Here is a 20718-nt window from a genome sequence, read left to right as displayed (position 1 = left end):
ATTAAAATAAGACCCGGTCTTATATTAATTTTTGCTCCAAAAGACGCATTAGAGCTGATGGTCCGGCTAGGTCTTATTTTCGGGGAAACACGGTATTCAACAATTATTTACCGAGTACCAGTTTTATGCAAGGAGCTATCTGAAGTAACTTGTCATCTGCTCCCACTGGTGGCACCTTTCCTGGCTGCAGCTGCAGATACATCAGCAAATAGATCGTGATTAGAAAGGCCTTAAAGGGAAGTAAATAGTGACTGTTTGAAAAAATTTAAATGCATCTGTAACAACTATTTTAAATAATGTATACATGTTCTTAGCCTTTAGGCAACACTTTTTAATGCATGTTAGATCTTACTCTTTATTCTAATTGTCCTAAACCCAGACTTCTTGTTCGGAAAACAAAACCCCTTAACTCAGAGCTTTTGCGTTCCCAGGCTATAGCGGGAGTAGGAGGAAGCACTGTCTGCCTGCTGCCGTTCTCATGTTTCAGTCAGAACCAGCCCTTCATTTACACCCTCTCCTGCTCAGCCTGCATCTGGGGAAAGGGCTGCCCGATCTGTCCTCCATCCTTCGCCCTGTGCATCTTTGTGGTCCTTCAAGAACAAAGGAGCAGAATCAATGGCTGACTTCAGTTCTCTTTGAACTAAGGAATTTGAGCCCAACATGCTGTCAATAAAGAGAAAGTGAAACTTCTTGGTGTCTTACACTCCATGCTTTCCAAATGTTGGAGTGCACAGTGGCTAAGAAGACCCATTTGTGTGGCGGAATTCAGAGGATTATAATGTATCGGAGTAATAGAATGTAATGCCAGACAAAACAGAAAACTGGGACTGGAAAGCAATTTCCTTAATAAAAGCTAGCTACCTGTATCCTGTAGCAAGCATCATATTTATCACTTTGTACTGATAAAATATATCCATCAGTAACCTTTGGCAAGTTTAATGGTTGAACTATTATAAGAATCCCTTGCAAAGTCTGAAGCGAGGCTACCTAGGGTGTACATTGTTCTAGAGTCCTCATCAGTGCAAGAAGAAAGGACAAGTTTAATAGATTTAACTTAGAGCTAATAAAAGAGTTTAGCAAGATTTCTGAATATATACCAGCAACCACTGACCAGAAAATACCATATAAAACAAAATCCTCTTTTCAAAGAAACAAAAATATGCTATATCTAGAAGAATCCAAAAGATGCAGATTTTTATGGAGAAAAATTATAAACCTTTATTAAGGACATAGCTGAAGATTTAAATAAACGGACATACCAAGTTCATCAGTGCAAAGACTTAATATCAATGGTATTCTCCTCAAATTAATCAGTCAAAATCTCAACAGTGTTTTTCATGGATGCTAACTGATGCTAAAATTATTATGGATGAATAACAGATAAGGAAGAACCAAGATGAGTTTGAAAAAGGGGTAACTGACCAAGATTGGCAAGCTTATGTGGGAGAATGGAACTTTTTCCATAATGTTTTTGACAAATTGTGCCATTTTATACCATGATAGTTTTTCACTGATTTCCTTTTTTCTTTTTTTAAATTGAGGTATAATTGACAAACAACCTTCTAGTAGTTTCAGGTGTACAACATAATGATTTGATATTCATCTATATTGCAAAATATCACCACAGTAACTATAAAAAGGTGTTTTTCTTGTGATTAAGAATTTTAAGATCTACTTTCAGCAACTTTCAAATATGCAATATGATATTTATATGCATGTTGCATATTTGAAAGTTGCTGAAAGTAGATATGGTATTAATATAACTATTATATTAATGTAGTTACCATTTTATACATTACTTCTCCCTGACTTATTTTGTATTTATTTAAAACTATTTTTCATTTTTCAGTTACAGTTGACATACAATATTGTATTTGTTTCAGGTGTACAGCATAGTGATTAGACATTTATATAATTTATGAAGTGATCTCCCTAATAAGTCTGTTATCTACCTGGCACCATACATACGTCATTACAATATTATCAACTATATTCCCTATGTTGTACTTCCATACCTGTGACTGTTTTGTAACTGCCGATCTGTACTTGTTGATCCCCTCACCTTTTCACCCAGCCCCTCACCCCCACTCCTACCTGGCAACTATCAGTTTGTTCTTATCTATGAGTCTGTTTCTGTTTCATATGGTCGAGTAATATTCCATTGTATGTGTGTATCACCCCTTCTTTATCCAGTTGTCTGTTGATGGACACTTAGGTTTCTTCCATATCTTGGCTATTGTAAATAATGCTGCAATGAACGCACAGATCCATATGTCCCTTCAAAGTAGTGCTTGGGTTTCTTCAGATAAATACCCAGAAATGGGATAACTGGGGTCTTCTTTGTCTCTTGATGGAGCCTTTGTTTTAAAGTCTATTTTGTCTGCTACAAATATTGCTATCCCAGCTTTTTCATTTGTTTCCATTTTCATGAAATATCTTTTTCTATCCTTTTATTTTTAGTCTATGCGAGTCTCTCAATCTGGAGTAAGTCTATGAAGGAAGCATATGTAAGGATCTTGTTTTCTTATCCATTCAGCCACCCTATGTCTTGTGATTGGAGCATTTAATCTATTTATATTTAAAATAATTGTTGATAGATATATGGTTATTGCCATTTTATTCATATTTTTTAATCTCTTTTTTTTCTTCTTAAAGAAGTCCCTATAAGATTCCTTGTAATAGTGGTTTGGTGGTGATGAACTCCTTTAGCTCTTTCTTGTCTGGGAAGCTCCTTATCTGTCCTTCAATTTTAAATGATAGTTTAGCTGGGTAATCTTGGTTGTAGGTCCTTGCTTTTGTCACTTTGACTATTTTGTGCCAATCCCTTCTGGCCTGCAAAGTTTCTGTTGAGAAATCAGCTGACAGTCTTATGGGAGCTCCCTCGTTGGTAACTAACTGCTTTTCTCTTGCTACTTTTAAGATTCTCGCCTTGTGTTTAACCTTTGGCATTTTAATTATGATGTTGTCTTGGTGTCGGCTTCTTTGGGTTCATCTTGTTTCAACTCTGTGTACTTCCTGGGCTTGTATGTCTTTCCTTCACCAGGTTAGGGAAGTTTTTTTTGTCATTTCTTCAAACAGGTTTGCAGTTCCTTGCTCTCTCTCCACTTTCTGATACAAATGTTGGTATGCTTGATGTTGTCCCAGAGGCCCCTTTAAACTATCCTCCTTTTTTTGGATTCTTTTTCTTTTTCCTGTTTTAATTGGGTGTTTTCTGCTACCTTCTGTGTTGCTGATTCAATCCTTTGCTTCATCTAATCTGTTGATCCCCTCTAATGTATTCTTCAGTTATTGTATTCGTCATTTATGACTTTTTTAAAAAATGTTTTCCACCTCCATTTTTATGCTTCCTATCTCTCTTTGTTGAAGTTCTTTCTGTGATCATTGAGCATCCTTATGAACAGCATTTTGAACTCTGCATCTGGTAGGTTGCATGTCTCCATTTTGTTTAGTTCTTTTTCTGGAACTTTGTTCTGTTCTTTCATTTGGGACATGTTTCTTTGTGTCCCCATTTTAGCTGCCTCCCTGTGTTTGTTTCTATGTAGTAGGTAGGGCTGCTATGCCTCCTGGTCTCGGTAGAGTGGCCTTATGTAGTAGGTGTGCTGTGGGGCCCAGAGGTTCAGTCTCCCTGGTCACCTGAGCCATGCACTCCAGGTGTATTTCTTGTGTGGGTTCTTGTGCCCCCCTATTGTAGTTGAGCCTTGGCTGCTGTTTGCACGTCAGTGGGAAGGATAGACTCTCAGGCTGATGGGTTGTGAGGACTGGTCGTAACTGCAGTGGAGGAGCTGCTATGCAGGGGCTGATCCTATAGAGGAGGATTAAGCTTAGCAGAGCTCTGGTGCCTGCCCAGTCTGTCCTTGGGATGTGTCGTTTGTGGAGGCAGCCAAGTGAATGCTTGTCTCGGCCGGAAGCTGGCCAATGGGAACAGTGGTTCTGGGACCTCTTGGGAGCACATCACTTCCTGTGAACCACAAGGTGCTCTTCAGATGTGGGTGCAGACTAGGGCAGGGCTCCATCTCTGTTTTTTTCAAGTTATCCAGCTTGTCCCAATGCCGTTGATTAATTAGTCTTTCCCCTAGTAATTTGAAATGCCACCTTTATTATAATTCAAATGTGTATTTGAGTTTCTTTCTGAACTTTGTTTTGTTCCATTGGTCTGCTCTCCATGCACTAGGTCGACTATGCTTTAATTACTTTGGCACTGTAACGTTTACACATTTGATAGTAGTCTTAATTTTCCAGGGAAGTTCTTGTTGAATTCTCTATAGAACTTTAGAATCAACTTGCCTACTTTGTGGTAGTATTTGCTTAAATTATCTCATAGGCAGTTTGGATTTTATTGTCTTCCATCCAAATATCAGTTATGTCTTTCCAGTTCATCTTCTTTTGTGTCAGTAGAATTTCAGAATTTTCTTCATAAAGATCTTGTCATTTCTTCTATTTTTACTGTTTTATTTTTCTTACTGCTATTGTAAATGATTGGATTTTGTCTTATTTTAAATCTCCTGTTTTTGGCTTCTGTATATGCACGCTGTAAATTTTACTATATTAGTTTTTATCCAAACAAATAATTGATTAAATTATTTGATTATTTAAAACAGCACATCAGCTGATTTCTTGGGTTTTCTAGCTATGTGATATGCAAATAATGGTAATTTTAACTCCTTACCAACTTTCACACCCCACTACTTTCTCTGTTTCAGCTGTGTTGGTTAATACTTTTGAAAGAGTGTTAAAGACATCTTTGAACATTCCTGATCGTGTTAAGGAAGTGTTTAGTCCTATTTTGTTGGGAGCTGGATGTTGAATTTTACTAAATACTGTCTCAACATGTATAGACATCTTCATGATTTCTCACTTTTGATCTATTAATGGGATGAATTATATTTCTATATTTCTTAACAGTAAATATTCCTAGAAATCCTGGAATTAAACACTCACTTGTGGTGCATTCTTTTGACATTTGAATGTATTAATGTATTAGCATTTATTAATTTATATTAATATTTAACATTAGAGTATATATTTAAATATTTAGGATTTTTATACCAGTATTATTATGGGACACTAGTTCATCTGTGCTATTTTTGTGGGGTTTTGTTATCATTGTTATGCCAGATCCTATGCTTTCCTTCTCTGCTATGTGCAGAGAGTCACACATAGCAGAGAAGGAAAAAGAGTAAGTCACATTGAAGGTAATATGGTCATTAAAAAGTTTGAAGAATTAGCCTTGTGAATATGTCCCTGCCTTGTGTTTTTTGGGGGAAGCTCTTTGTCAACTTTCGGTTGTTGTTTTTTGTTTGTTTTTTTTTGGAAATTGTCCTTTTTAAAAAGTTGACTTTTCCTGTGGGCAAGCTTTGGGCATTTCTATTTTTCTAGAAAATCGTAGTGTTTTTCTTACATTTTTGCACAGAAATGAACAAAGTAGCTGCTTATGACTCTTTTAATTTCCTTTTTACATATGGCTATGTCTCTGTAGACATTTCTTAGTTTGTATGTTTCTGTATTTTGTTTCTTAATGATTGATTAGATTAGCTAGTGTTATCTCTATTTTTCCTTAAGAAGGAGCACTTGCATTAATATTGTTCTACAGTTTTTTATTTTTAACCAGCATTGCTTTAGCTTTTTAATTATTGTTTTTAGATTTTTTGCAATTTTAGAAAATCTTTTTGATTCAATGGTTTATGAGAGTTTTCTAGTTTTGTTATTAATATCTGGTTAAATTTCGTGGTGACTAGCAAATGTCTATCATTTTTGAGATATATTAAGGTCATTTTTGTGACTGACTTTCTCCTTGGTTATAGTGAATGTTTCTTGGACCTATTGAAGGTAATGTTTGAGTTTCAGAATAAATTTGACTAGATCTGTTTTATTAATTAATAAACTTAATTAAAGGTCTTCTGTATCCATACTTAATTTTGTGCATTTGATGTTTTTGCGGACTAAGAGAAGTGAATTAAAGTCTCAGTTCTGTACTCCTGTCAGTACTCCCTTTATCTCTTACAGTTTTTGCTTTATAACTGCCTGTGCCGTTTGCCTTTTTACAAAACGAGTTTTTCCCAATTGCAGTGTTGATCCCTGCTGCATTTGGATTGCATTTTTATGATATGTCTTTGCTCATTCTTTTTCAATTTTTCTGAGTCACTTGTGTGTCTCTTATAGACAGTGCATTTTTTGTTTTGTGATTCAATCTGTCTTTTTCTTTTTAATTGTTGAGTTTAGCCAATTTGCATTTATTGAAAAGACAGACTTGGTGTTGGTCCTCTCCTCCTATTTGATACACTGTTTTTATTGTTTCTTTTGTTGTTTTTATTTCACTACATAATGTGTTTTTATGAGTTTCTTCATTTAATTTGGAAGGCTTTTGATTTTGTTCTAAGGGCTACCTTTATAAGCTTAAGTAGTATGCTTAATTCCTAAGATAATGTCGGTTGGCTTCCTGCAGTGAACAGTGAGAAAATTAGTATATTTTTGCTTTGACTCATCTCCCTTCCCCACATTCAAAACCTCAGTTTATTTCTGGTAGTGTCGACCTTTATATAAAAACATATACATGATTTATCACCTTAGACCTTTAGTTAGCAAAGGTGACAAAATCAGTGTATGTGGACCAACTTCACTTCATCCTTCTGTGTCAGAGCCAACGTTACTATCACCATAATCCCAGCCTCTTTCTTCTGAGACCTTCCGTTAACTGCACTGGTAGAGAAACCAGACACTGTTGCCTGCCACAAACTGCAAAGCAGAGTGCGTGCCCCCCAGCCCTCTGATGGCTTTACTTTTCTTTGCTGAAATTTGTCCTCTGAGTTTAGAAGATTCTTCAGCAATGAGTTCTTACATGTTCAAAATGATTTGTTTGAATGCTGATACTTAAATGACAGATTAATTGATCTAAAATTCTTGTACCCTACCTAATTTTCTCCAGGACTGTGGGCGTTAGCCCCTGCCCGCCAGCATGGACTGTTTCTCTGGAGGGTTTGAGGCTGGCCTGACTGGTGTCCTGAGAGGTTTTTGTGTCTGGATATCCAGTGGCCTCATGGATGTCCAGAAGTTTATTGATAGTGTGTGTTGGGGTTTGATTAGAGGTGAATGGAAAATGGTACAAATTCACTTGTATCTGTAACATTTTATTTCCTTAAAAAACAAAAGAAGATATGAAGCAAATATGCCAACATGTTAATATGAATTCAATATAATTGGTGAATACAAGGGAGTCTCCAGTATTACTCTCTGTGGTCCAGGGTATGTTTGAAATATTACATTTTTTTAAACTTAAATAAATGCCGTGTAACTCAGGGAGAACTTGTACGCTTTAGTGATCCAGTCCCAGGTATATTTTATTGAACATCAACTTTTGTTTTATTAATCACAACATGCATTGTTTTCTTTATATGTTGACAATCACTCATGTAATTCCTGTATTTTCTTTGGTGTTATTTCCTAAGTTTTGGGTAAAAGTATTTTCTACTCCAAAGTTATATGGCTAGAGATTATAAAATTCTAAATTTAGAATCTGTAGAGTGGAAATTAGAGGTAATTGCTCCAGAGACTAAAAGTAAATGGGATGCTTGACTAAAATCTGTTAAGTAATTTATATTTGCTTGTTTGGGACTATTTTGAACAAACGTTTCTCTAAACATACAAAACAGAATTAAGGTTTATAATATCATGGTAATCCAGTCAAGTGTTCAGGACTCCTTCCTTTCTTTTGGCACAGCTCTCATGAGTATCAATCATGCCAGAAGAGAAATAAATCACCTCTAGCTTCTTATTTTTATTCATTCTTATGTTTTAGTACTAAGGGATTTTAAAATTTGTTTTTCTCTGTGCTCAGGTATATGTCTCGAGTCCACGGTATGCATCCAAAAGAGACCACCCGCCAGCTGAGCTTAGCTGTGAAAGATGGTCTTATTGTTGAAACTCTCACTGTGGGCTGCAAAGGTTCAAAAGCTGGTATTGAACAAGAAGGATATTGGTTGCCAGGAGATGAGATTGTAAGTATGTTTTATCTGATAAATTTGGAGAAGCTGACTTTTCCATTTTTGAACGTTACTTAAATACAATCTATAGAAACTCATTTTCAGAAGTTAGTAATATTTCACTTTAACATTTTTATTCACATTAAGGACCTGTTTTGGTAGGACGGATACTCCCTTCTGTTTTTTTTACTAGTAGAAAACTCACTTTTATTAGGAGCTCGCTTTTTCTGTGTAGGTTACTTGGAATTGCAAAAGTTCAAACAAAACAAGCAAAAGCCCTTTTAATGTACACACAATTAATGGTATTCCTAAGTGTTTCCTGTAATAAATATTAGTAAAAATGTTTCAATGCAGGATAATCCTGATGCTGTTTTGACAGATTGGAGGGCTAAACTCTTCCCAGGGGAGTATCTCGCTTCAGGTTGGACATTGTCAGAACCCAGAACCACGCTTCAGGAGGGGTCTGCAGAGGACGAGTTTCCAGAATTAGATGCCCCTGGCCAGTTCTTCGCTGACTAGTGATGATAGTGGGTTTTGTGGCACACGGACAGAAATCACAGGAAAGACAGAAAGTTAATTTTCGTTATATTTTTACCTAGTTCTTGTTACTTTGACTCCTCTTTTAAGTTATGCCAATTTAATCTTCTGTTTCCTTTTGGTATATAATTTTATACTCCCACACATAAACAGTATAGTTTTCTTCTTATGTAAAGATTAGATTCACGTGTAAATTTCTGTCTTCCCACCTCATTTGTGTTCGATATTTCTAATACCTTGATTAGAAAAGTCTTACTTTTTGCAGCGGAACATCATTGCAGGTGATAGGTTTCAAATTTAATAGATGTTAGTTTTCTTTAGTTTCTGATAGGAATAGATTTAACATTAGGTATTTTGAGAGGTTTTTATTGTGAATTCTGGAAAAGCTGAAAGTATAAAAATGACAACAACAGTCTTAAAATTGATTCTTTGTGGAAACATTTCCCAAAACCTTTGCATTGTGTTTCCCTTCTGGGTCTACAGCAGACAAGCCAGCAGACACACACTCAGCAGTCAGCTCTGAGCTGTGAACTCATGGCATGTCCTCTGTGGCGGGCTGGTCCATGGGGGCAGCTAGGACAAGTTACAGACTTAGAGAAGTTCAGTTTTAACACTGTTTTTGTTAGTTTAACGTATGCCTTCAAAGTCTCAGGAAAAACACTCATGTTTTCCACAAACAGAAGACATGGAAGAAAAAATGTTTAATTTTGCTAGTATCATTTGATTTTTACATTAGAAGTGTTCTTTTAAACTTGAGTAAAAATGTTTTTATCAAAATAATTTTTCTGATGACTTACATATGGAAAAGTAAAGCTTTTACTTTACTTTCAAAGAAACTCTGGATGCCAAGGTATAATAATATCAAATGATGGAAATCTGTCTCCATTAGACACTTAAGGGAGGGCCATTGATAATCAATAGATTATATAGTCAAAATAATTCAGATAATATAAAATTTCTAATCTCAAAACACTTGGAAACTTACAGGTTTAGTATAGAAGGCTAGCCTGATAATTATTGAGATTTACAAATAGTAAGTACAACTTAATCCAAAGCATTTTGCTTTGTGGATCTGTATACATTTTTTCATAAAAGTAATTTTATTTCTCTTTACTTTTTAGATTTGTGCTTTTCTACATACTTTTTTTCCTCTTCAAGGTGAAGTTTCTTGTTTAGTTTAATTCAACAAGTAGTTAATGAGTTCAGCACTACATTAGATTTTGTATTCTGTTTTTTATTTTTACATGTTCTTACTGAACATATTTATAGCAGCATCCTTTTCTTTTTCCTAGATGAAATGTCATGAAAATCAAACAACCAGTGTACAATTTTTATTTATTCATGTTGGTTCTTATTCACAAACATTTTTATAGTAAGTGTGCATGTATGATGTAAGTACAAGTGAGTATATAAAAATTGTTTCTAATCGATGAAATGCGCAAATACTAAAATTTCAGAGGCAATAATAATATACTGTGTTTCCCCAAAAATAAGATCTAGTCGGACTGGGTCTTATATTAATTTTTGCTCCAAGAGATGCATTAGAGCTGATGGTCTGGCTGGGTCTTATTTCGGGGAAACACAGTAGTATAGTAGAAAGAGGTAAGGGCTTATATGTAATAATACGCAGGGTTTCAGTCCCACCTCAAGCATTTAGTTGAGGAAATTTCTTAACCTCTGACACTCATTCCTTAACCGTGATGCAGGCATATTAATATTTATTGTATTTGATTGTTTCAAGGATTAAATGAGAGTCTATAAAGCATATGACTGTATACTCAAAGCAAATTTTTGACCAGTGAATAATAAATATGCTTAAAACAAGAAATGACTATATGTAGTATAGCAAAAACACACAGATTTCTTACTAACCATACATGCAAAAATTCTCATCAGGTTCTTTTTACTTTTTTTGACCTGTATCAAACAAAAGGACATTTGTATAGATGTTTCCTTTAAGTCACTGGACCTATATTTAAGATGTAACCATCAAGTGTTGAGACCTGTGTTTATCTCATGAATGTGGCTGGTTTACCACCTGGCTACCCAGGGGCTATCATGTACTACAATTTTCATGTCCTCAGAGTACTCTAGAAGGACACCTAGCTGACATGTGTAACGTTTGGCACAGCACAAACATCTCACGCTGGCCAACTGTGTGTGTGTTTGTAGGGATTGCTGTGGCCCACTGTGTTTATGGGGGCCAATTGTGAACTCCATAACTTAGAAAGGACCACTCCTCAGATAGCAGTGTGTTTATTCAGCAGTTTCTAGCATATGGCAATAAAATTCCTATTGTAACAAAAATCAATCTTAGCGAAGAGCCACCATTTCTGATTTTCACGAAAGAACTCTATGGGCTAATGACAGCCCTGCCTGCTGGCATTTGAGTCTGGGACCCTCTTTTATAGTTTCTCTACCTTGTATATGATATGCTGCCTCTAAAAACTTGAGTTTTTAAATTGAAGGATTTACATTATTATTCATCTTGTTAACTTTCTGACTCGGTGTCAAGAAGAAAGAAGTCAAGAAAATACATATGGTGTTGGGAAGGAAAGGAATAGAATTTTTTTTAAGCCTTTAATTCAAACTTACAAATATTCTTGGCTCAGGGAAGTTTTGTCATTTAAAAAAATGGATTAACATAGCACTTCTTTTCCTTCTGTGGCCTCTAAAAATAGTTAGCAGTAGCTCAGGGATGAGGGAAAAAGTTAATTTCTCTTGATAAGCCCCACAACTTGTATCCCCTGAGATACTTTGTATTAGCAAGGAGGCTGGGCTCTCCTCATCTTCGCTTTCACATCTATGGTGGGAAAGACAAGGTAGGCGAGAGTGTGGTTTCCTTTATGCCCCACAACTATGGCTGAGCACAGGGCTTGTTGGTGTCACTTTTCATTGCACGTGTTACCTGTTTTTCCAGTGCTTATTTTTAAAAACTCGATTCAATTGAAAAATATGCATATCTTGAGCAACATTATTTTTATTATATCCAGCAATGATATAATACCAGCCTAACTCTAATAATATGTCTGGATATAATTATATGTAATCTCTTTAAGAGGAAGAAGCCTGTATAAGTGGGAGGTGGTAGCCTCCATTGTATTGAGATTTCTTGTAGACTGGAATGAATTTTAGACAGTTTGAGACGCTGATCTCAACCACCATTTGTAGCCTGATTGAAGTGATAATTCCTTTGGAGAAGCTGTGATAAAATTAGGCAATAGATAAGCATCTTCATGGTGACATTTTAAATATATTCATTGGAGATAATAGAATGAAAAATATAATTAAAAATAAAGCCCCTCAATTTAAATGGTTTGCTTAAATATTAGTCAATAAACAAGCAAAACTTTATGTATCAATCAATTTTTAAAATGACATGATTGCTGAACCTGGGAAACTTGTAAATTTTCTGTGGTCATCTTAAACTTCCAGATGTGTATGTCATTAATATTCACTCATAGGATACAAATAATTTTTTGCTAGATGGTTTTCATAGCTTTGAAATTTTATTAGTAAGAGGCTAATAGACCAGGGCACAGAGTGAAACTGTGATGTCGGACCATTCAGTGTTTTGTTATATCAAGGCCTTTTTTCTTTCAATTTTTTACAAAAAGATTCATACATGTTCTCATAGATTACTTCATCATTTGCTTTCTCTAAAGAAATATACATGAATGGCTACATTCAATCCACATTTGATCACAATATTACATGACATTTATTCTAACAATTTGAGAAATATATTTCTTGGGCAGAATTTTACCATTTGTTGGGCTCAGTTAGATTTAGTATTTAGTAGTTCCCTTTGTAATAAACATAAGTTATGAGTTAAATTCTTAACTCAAGGTGCTCACTAAATATAGGAAGTTCTTATAAAAGTATTTAATATAGATTTGCAGGTAACTTTGAGTTATGGATCATTTGCAGATAAAACATATCAAATATGTGTTTTGATATTGAGCCTGTTCATATTATTTGGTGACTTTTCAACTTTATTCGTAGTCCCTGGCACAAAGCTACGACTCTGTCCTATTATTTGACAGATACTTTTGATCTGATATTAAATAATGTGGCCACCAGTGTAGATAGAGGATGACTTCAAAGTGTAAAAAAATCACATGTGCTGTGAAACTACTACTGTCTGTACTCACCTGCCAAATCTGGACTCAGAGTTTCATTCCTTCTTTCTTACTTAATGCCAGTTCAAAAATGTGTTAGTGTAGGAACCGCAGCTTGCATTTTCAGTTAGAATCCTTGTACCAGTTTTGTTGCTTATGATTCAGGAGCAACTGCAAACATGAGCTCAGGTCTTGGCAGATATGCCCTGCTTCAGTTTGAATGTTTGCTTTTCATGTAATCAAGTTTGCCCCACCAAGCAGGACCTCATGCTACTTTTAAAGTAGGACTAAATGAAAAGGTGGGATGAATTCTGTATTTTTGCTGTTTTTTCATTTAAGGTTTTGATACATAACTAATGAAAATACATATTTTGTGGTTTCTTGAAGAGATTTACGTGTTATATTGGGGATAAATGGATTTAGTATTAACTGACACCAGGCCGAGATGGGCACTTTGCTCGCTGTCATCATCTGCTTATCCTGATTCCAAATGCCCAAACAAAAGAAGCTATGGTTTGTGCAGCTGCTGAAACTTAGCTAAACTCATACGTTTTAGATCAGAGGAAGGATTGAACTTATGTCTTATTCTTCAGAAATGACACCGTTAAATAACTGAGGCAAGGAGAGCTCCCTTACTTTGTTCTTGAAAAAATATTGAGAGGCCTGCTGAATTCAAACAGCTCGACTCTCCCAGCCTACTTCATAAGGATGACAAGTGCAGTAAACTTTTTAAAGTTTCAGTCTTTGCATTTTCCTTGTTGTGATTACAGTTGTCATAAATTAATCGTGTTCAGTATCCTGAGTGTAAACTTCATGCCCCTTGGATACCTTTGATGTTTTTAAAAGGTGAAATATATTTTATTATATTTATGTTAATTATGTGCGGAACTACACATTTCTTCCAAAGGTCCATTACCTATCTCAGGTACAAAAATATAAATGTTTGTTTATTCTGTAAAGTATTAAATATTGGTGATTATTAATTAGAAACCAGTTATGCTATGATTCTGTGTGTATTCCAACTGATGTACTTACACTTAGAAATGATTCTTGCTTTGGTAAAGAATTTTCATTTTATTCAGTAGAATACTTTGGGTCATGCTACTTATTCTATTATACTCTTTTCAGCTTAATATTGATTGTGTGTATGTGTGTGTATGCACGTGTGTGTGGGTAAGAGAGACATCTTTTTTCTCCTGTCTAAATTTTACTATTTCATCAAGCAATGTTACAATATTTATATTCAAATAATTTTTTAAATTAATAGAAATATTTAATCAAATTCTTACCTCAGTGGTTAACTGAATTTATTAACAGAATTAAATTAAACCTCGAATTATAGAGAAGTTAATTTTACATTGTACCTATGTTGACATACCACATCAAACACATATTTGATAATGTATGATTTATCTGCTCATTATGTATAAACAGGGAATACTTTAAAAGTTAGAATCTCTTTTGCATCTGATGAGAGTGAATTATAGTTTAGGAGGCCCTTGTTCCAGACAGTTCTCCGATGGGCCCTCCTACATCACTGTTATCTCTCAATTGACTGAACAATATTTTTTGCTCTGTCTAGCTTACAGAAATGTTGTGAGAATTAGTTGTAATGAACTTAAAGCCCTGGAGAAGGATTTGCACATGCATGACAAGTGTCACATCATTTTGTGACTTGTTCATTCCTTTTTTGTGCACTATGGCAAACAGATCATCTTAACACCAGCTAACACTTAGCATAGTAACTTAGTTGATCCTTATAAAAACCCTATAAGCTAGGCGTTGTTATTTGGTTCATTTTACAGATAGAAAATAATATATAGAGACGCTAAGGATTCTGCCTCAGATACTAAGGATTCTGCCTCACATAGCTTGTGAGTGCCGGAGCCAGATTTGAGCCGGTCTGGCTCCAGTCTTAAATGCTGTAAATGGTGACAGAGACTAAGCCAGCAGGCTGCTTCTAGATGGTGGAATGTTTTCTAGGAGGTTCTGAAGACAGCCTGTGTCAGTTTACACTGTGGGAAGTATTGAGTTTACCATGTTCACATTCATCACTCCTAATGATTACTAAACTACAGCTTGAACCAGTTATGTGCACATTTATAATGGCACCAAATTTATTGTTAGTAAAATGTTTTCCTAACATCATGATAGATTTCATGGCAGACTTCCTAGAGAGATTTTCTCTATGTCCTTTTGTAACTTTTATGTTAGTATCTAAAGTTTCCTCTTAAACTAGTAATGACTCTTGAGTTTGCATGCTGCTGCCTTTTCATTCATGATTAGCACATTCATGGATTATCAGTTGACATCATCTGCAAAATAATGTAAGTCATAGAGCAAACAGTTTGACTATGTACGAAATCCCTTTAGTTCTGTGTATTGCCTGATACTGAGTCAAGTTATGGTAGAGAGACCAAGATGATTTTGTTTTTATTTTGAAAGGCCTACAGTATGCAGCCTTTCTTCAGGACAGCAACCCCAAACAAGGTGAACTAATTTTGCACTATGTTATTTTACTTTAATTCTTTTTTTTTGTTTTGTTTTGTATTACATTTCTATCTTTCTTTAGGCTAGTTTAGTTAACTCGTACTGAAATTGTTCATTAAAACCATAGTGTCTTTACATTGCTTGTAGTTTTGGATTTTGTGCTAGTAGGTTTGCATTTTAAAAACTTTCTTGTAGTATCGAAGTGGCATTTCACACATGCTGGGTCAAGTGTATCAGAGTAGCTGCTGACATCTGGTGAAATCCAGGGAAAATGCAGGCTTAGTTTTTGTGCATATGTTTTAGACTATTAGTCAAAGCACTATATAAAAGACAAGTTATAGGCCACTCTGCCTAACGTAAGCTTGCTTATATGAGTTACACCTCCAAAAATGTGTCCTGGGTTCAGAATCCAAAAACTTGACTTGTCTTGTTGAACTTGACTTTTGCATATTTTGTATATTCTAAATAGCTATTGCTCTGATGAACAGCATGTACATTCCCAACCCATATGTTCTCTTACGTCAGATAACAGAATTAGTTATATGCCATTATATAAACCTGCATCCAATGTTTCTCTGTTTTACTTCATTTGAATTATACTGTCATTTCTATAATTGTTATGAAAAGCTAGGTCAACTATTAAACACCCCATGGAAGAAAGATCCATGTCATCTCGTTTCCTGGGTGGATGGGAGAGGGTGGGGGATAGGAAGAGGGAGGAGGTAGTGTGGAGAGGCTGGAGCTGTGCACCACAATGGCATCCTTTTGCTCCCTGTTCTTAGTCAACCTAGTAACTACCGATTTAAGAATCATAGGAAGATGAATTAATGTGAAAAAGGTCAAATGATGAAGGATGGCAGTTTCTTTGTTAATGAGTCAGATATAAGCCACCAAGTCCTTTAAGATGTTTACCAACAGCTATGAGGAAAATATTCTGAAATACTTTATTTGAAACTTGGAAAGAGTTCTGTTCATTAAAAAGAGAACAAAGTATCTTCTCTGAAACCTACTAATTCATCAGTGATTTTTGATGCCAAAATTAAAATGCAACGTATAGGAGCTTCGTTCAATGGTTGCACAGAGACTGTCGTTTTGTGCAGCTAAGACCACACATGTGCTTTGTCTCTGTGCCACTGTGCCAGACTTGGTGATGTAGATTTTTTTCCTATCATGCACAGATTAGGATTTTATGTCAGATTCAGTATCTTGTGATTTTTAAAGCAGTTTGACTAAAGGTACTCCACCAATGTGAGTTTACAGAGCACATAAGAAAGTCAGACAATTAAGTTCACAAAGTTTCTACCATGTGAGCACACGGTGGGAATTTCTGAACTTAATTGCCCAACCTTCATATATATCTGCTAGAAATGTTGTTGTTTTTTTTCTTTATCATTTTGGTCAATAAAGACTACCAATTTCTTAACAAAAAGCAAACCAAAGAGTTTACTTTTTTGCTGAATTGACTAATGTGCTCGAGCCATGACTCTGAATGTGTGTTGGAAGATGTGAATTTTGGAACACTAGCGACTGCCTTCCTTTTTATAGGAAGGGGTAGTAGCTTCTCCAGGTGATCAGCAGCAGAAGTTAACACAGTTAACCCTCGGTGCAGCCGGGTCACTGCCTGCCACGCACGTGCTGTGTCAAAGCCATTGGAGCATTACCAACATCAGAGAAAACGAGCAGTGTAGACAAATTTGGAGATTCAGGACCCCCATTGGCAGTGGCCTTGATTACGCCAAATGTGGGTTAAACCCTTGTTGGTTTGGTTACCACATCTAGAAAAGAAAGCTGAGAATGAATTCATCACTCTTACTTAACACATGTATTTTTTGACAAAAGCTAAGAGTGATATTTATGAAGAACGAGTTCTAAATTAAGAGAGCTTATAACATCTTCCTGTTTATGTTTAAATGGTATTGGCTGTACAAAAAAGAGCGTAACCAAAAACATGTTGAAGCAAACCTGTATACCTGCAGTTATGTTCTTTTATTTCCAGGAATATCCCAATAAGAAAATGAGCCTCCTTCCTTTTTTTGTTTTTTACGGCAATGTCCTTTGGAGAATGTGATTAAACCCTTAGTTTCATATTTTCAATTTATTTTTCCAAATTCAACAGACCCTGAAAATTTGACAACCTATCACAACATGGACATTCTGATTAATGGTTATTTTCAATAAAGCATCCAATACCATGGATGAGAAGATAAGAATAGTGAGCATCATCATTTATTACTATTTTCTCTGTTCCCACAGTGTGCTAATTAAGTACTTAACTATATTTTTTAAAAGAGCAAAACAAAACAGCGGTTTATTTGAAATAGTAAGCTATAGATGTTTGTTGGGGTGTTCAGTTCACTGAAGAAATTATTCCATAGATTGTATTTTAAAAAATAAAAGATAATGTTAGAATTGGGTTTGGCTTTGGACTTAACTTCATTTTGGACTGGTTTTGCTATCAGATAACCTTAAGATATTTTGAATATTAATACTGTTTAGGAAAGAATTTGAAATTTAAAGAAGCAAATACCTAGATATTTTTTCCCTCTTGTTTTAACACAGTAAATGTCTGAAATTGTTTAAAATGCCTAACTTCTGATGGACTTTAGTTTCAATTTTGTTCTTAGTTATTGCAGATATTGACAAAATGTCATACGAAATTATTTTGTATTTTTTGTAGGACTGGGAAACAGAAAATCATGACTGGTATTGTTTTGAATGCCATTTGCCTGGAGAGGTGTTGATATGTGACCTGTGTTTTCGTGTGTATCATTCCAAGTGTTTGTCTGATGAGTACAGGCTTAGAGACAGCAGTAGTCACTGGCAGTGCCCAGTTTGCAGGGTGAGTACCTATCTGAGCTTTAATGTGCTGGTCAGAGGGTTGGAATTCATTAACACTAGCTGCACAAAGATACCGCAGGTGGTCGCGCCAGGTTGATGGATAAAGTACTGGAGGGTGGGGGTTGTCTACTGAAATGATGGTAAATGAACATAGAGCACTTACGGATGGGCGTCACAGCACACGTGACACATCTAGGGTATGGGTTTTAGAAAGTTGTAATCACATAAAAATACTCTCTCTTCCCTCACTTTACACTTGCCTCTGGCTGTGTGATCCCTTTCACGGATAGCCTTTGGGAATAAAGAAACCTCCCACACCAAGGTCTGTTCGATGTGTCATCTGTGCTACTCAGAAAACACAGCAAAAGGCACATTGTTGGAGACATTCTGTATCTGCTTCCCATTTATATCCATGTGATGGAGGCTTTATTTTTTGTCATATCGTGGGCTAGTTTCTTTCTTGCTTACTTATTTGGAGGGTGGAGGGATGGGACAATTGTATATAAAGAATTTTTGTTTAAAGCAAAATGAAATAGGTTGGTAGGTAAAATAGGTATTTGGCACAATTATTTTCATTCGTCTTACTTCCCCACTGAAAAGTGTACATGACTGTGCTTATTGATTTCAGAATGTGGTGTGTGTGCGCATGTACGAGGTGTGCCATACCTGAATACTACATCGTACGGCATTGATAGTGATTAGCAAGGAATTATTTGACTGGAAGCTCTATTATTTTGTACTTAAAATTATTAAGATACTTATTTGGAACCATGCAAATTACCCAGATTACTCATGAGTTCAATTTGTGAATATGCTGTGTAATACTAAAGTATCTTAAATATTCATTTATTCTTCCGAAAAAAGTTTTGTCTTCATAATTTTTCTCCTCTTTGGTATCAACCAAACATTTTCCACTGTATGATGAGCAAAATACAGCATACATTCTAATCTTCCCTTAGTACCTGTAGTTTTGTATTACCTACATGTACATACACCATCCTATCTGCGTACTGTACATATTCCACAGGCAGACAGCAGACAGTTGGGATCACATTAAAAACATAATGATGGCTTACAATAATAAAATGCTGAGTGCTAGCTGAGTGGCGATAAATCCTGAGGTCTGAACATGTCGGTGTCAGTCCTCAAGTTGTAGGCCTCCTCTTTGAGCTCTGCAAACGTACATGTGTCTACAAGAAATTATTATAAGTGATGGTGTGGGAACTGCATTGCTATTCATATTCTCATGGATTTGGGTTTGCATTGTAAAAGCAAATGTGTATCCTGTTTCTAGTACGAGGTGACACTACAGGAAGTAAAGAATTAATGAGATCTTATTATGGTAATAAAAATATGAAAGATGGGGGTCATTGATCAAATAGTATAGACGCAGGAACTTAGGAAATATAATTCTGGACATACCTGTGTCTATATAGCCATAGCTTTTTAATGTTTAATATGTAGTCCTTATTTTCATAGTAAAGAACTGAAACAAAAACAGGGATTTTTGAGGATGGGTGTTCCATATTCTTTACATGAAGAATGGAAATTGAACAAGTATGCCTCTAAAGGACACATGTGATACTTCTTCCATTGGAATTTACCATCAAATTGTCAGATTCCATTTTCTATGTGTGTTTGTTTGCTCTACTCTTTACTGATTAGATGATTTCTTTTTTTTTTTAATTTCAGATGTTTTACTGGCTCAGAGAAACATGATAGCAGAAGTAGAACTTAGCTTACCTGTCTTTATTTTTCTTTTCTTCCCCTGGTTTTCTTTGTCTTTGTCAGTCTAGATATTCTCACATTGTGATAAAATTAGGCTTACTGAGATGATGCTTTGAGTCAATAAAAACGTCATCAATTCATTTGTGTCATAGACTGTGGACTACTCTTTGGTTAGGCTCAAAAGGCTTAGGTCTGGGTCAGGATGGAGAGTTTTATCTTGAGCTTTAAAACTTCCAAAGAAATAGTTTTTTTCTATGTTACATTATTCTACAATTTTAATTTTTATGTTTAAGAAAAAGATCAGTGCTAACAGTTCCTTTCCTGGGACAAGAGGTAATAACAACCTTGAAATTTGAATGGAATTTTGAATGTCTTTAAAGTTTTTGGTTGATTTATTTTTTTAAACGAAGTGTCAAAACTTCAAGTAAAGCTATTTTTTATAATCTTAACATGAGAGTGACTGACCAGATCTAAATATTTGTGGACTAAGAGAACTGACAGACTGAAACTTAAGAAAAACCAGAATAATGAGCTTCTCTATTTTTGTTTTTCATTAATCTTTGGAAAGAATACAGATATCTTAGATATACAAATGAGGAATTTTGAAGATAAGGTGTCCAGAACCAGCTTCAGTGCAGGTATATCAAATGATAGATGGAAGCCAGCCATCTAAAATTGAAGATTAAAGTGTTTCAAATATCTTAGAACAATCAGAAGACTGTTTCAATTTACATAATCTCTGTCCCTTACAGCATTGAAAAAGTCGCTGAGAATATCAATTCTAGTTAAAAATAAAAATAAAAGTACGTGTGAGGATTTGTTAAAAAAAAAAAGTCACTGAGAATAGGTTGTGTCACCTAGTCAGCTTAAGCAGATTTATCTCAAATGTCTGACTGCTTCTGAAATGTTTAAGAGGGCAGTGATAGGAGTTTTTCTCCATTTAAAATAGTTTTATCAATTTTCATAGTAAATCTCAAGAATCTCATAACCGTGAGGCTATTTCTTTGGAATGTTTGCCTTTCTGAAAA

The 20718-nt window shown here is 35.2% G+C and overlaps 1 protein-coding gene across 20 annotated transcripts in view; it reads left to right on the top strand.

The window, feature by feature from the left end:
- ZMYND11 (zinc finger MYND-type containing 11) overlaps nt 1-20718 on the top strand; it is a 126643-nt gene that overhangs the window by 67362 nt on the left and 38563 nt on the right. For 7 of the 20 annotated variants that reach the window (XM_074325067.1, XM_019719299.2, XM_019719298.2 and 4 more), the window contains 3 exons: nt 7832-7991; nt 15080-15124; nt 17802-17963. In XM_074325067.1, coding sequence (XP_074181168.1) covers nt 7832-7991; nt 15080-15124; nt 17802-17963 — 367 coding nt within the window. Of the gene's footprint in view, nt 1-7831; nt 7992-15079; nt 15125-17240; nt 17337-17801; nt 17964-20718 lie in introns of all 20 variants that reach the window. The other 13 variants (XM_074325071.1, XM_019719305.2, XM_019719306.2 and 10 more) reach the window with 4 other exon arrangements.

The sequence above is a fragment of the Rhinolophus sinicus genome, linkage group LG02 (assembly GCF_036562045.2).
Source record: "Rhinolophus sinicus isolate RSC01 linkage group LG02, ASM3656204v1, whole genome shotgun sequence".
In the NCBI taxonomy this organism is placed as follows: Eukaryota; Metazoa; Chordata; class Mammalia; order Chiroptera; family Rhinolophidae; genus Rhinolophus; species Rhinolophus sinicus.
Note: the sequence above shows the minus strand (reverse complement) of the source record. Positions and strands in the feature narration are given on the sequence as shown.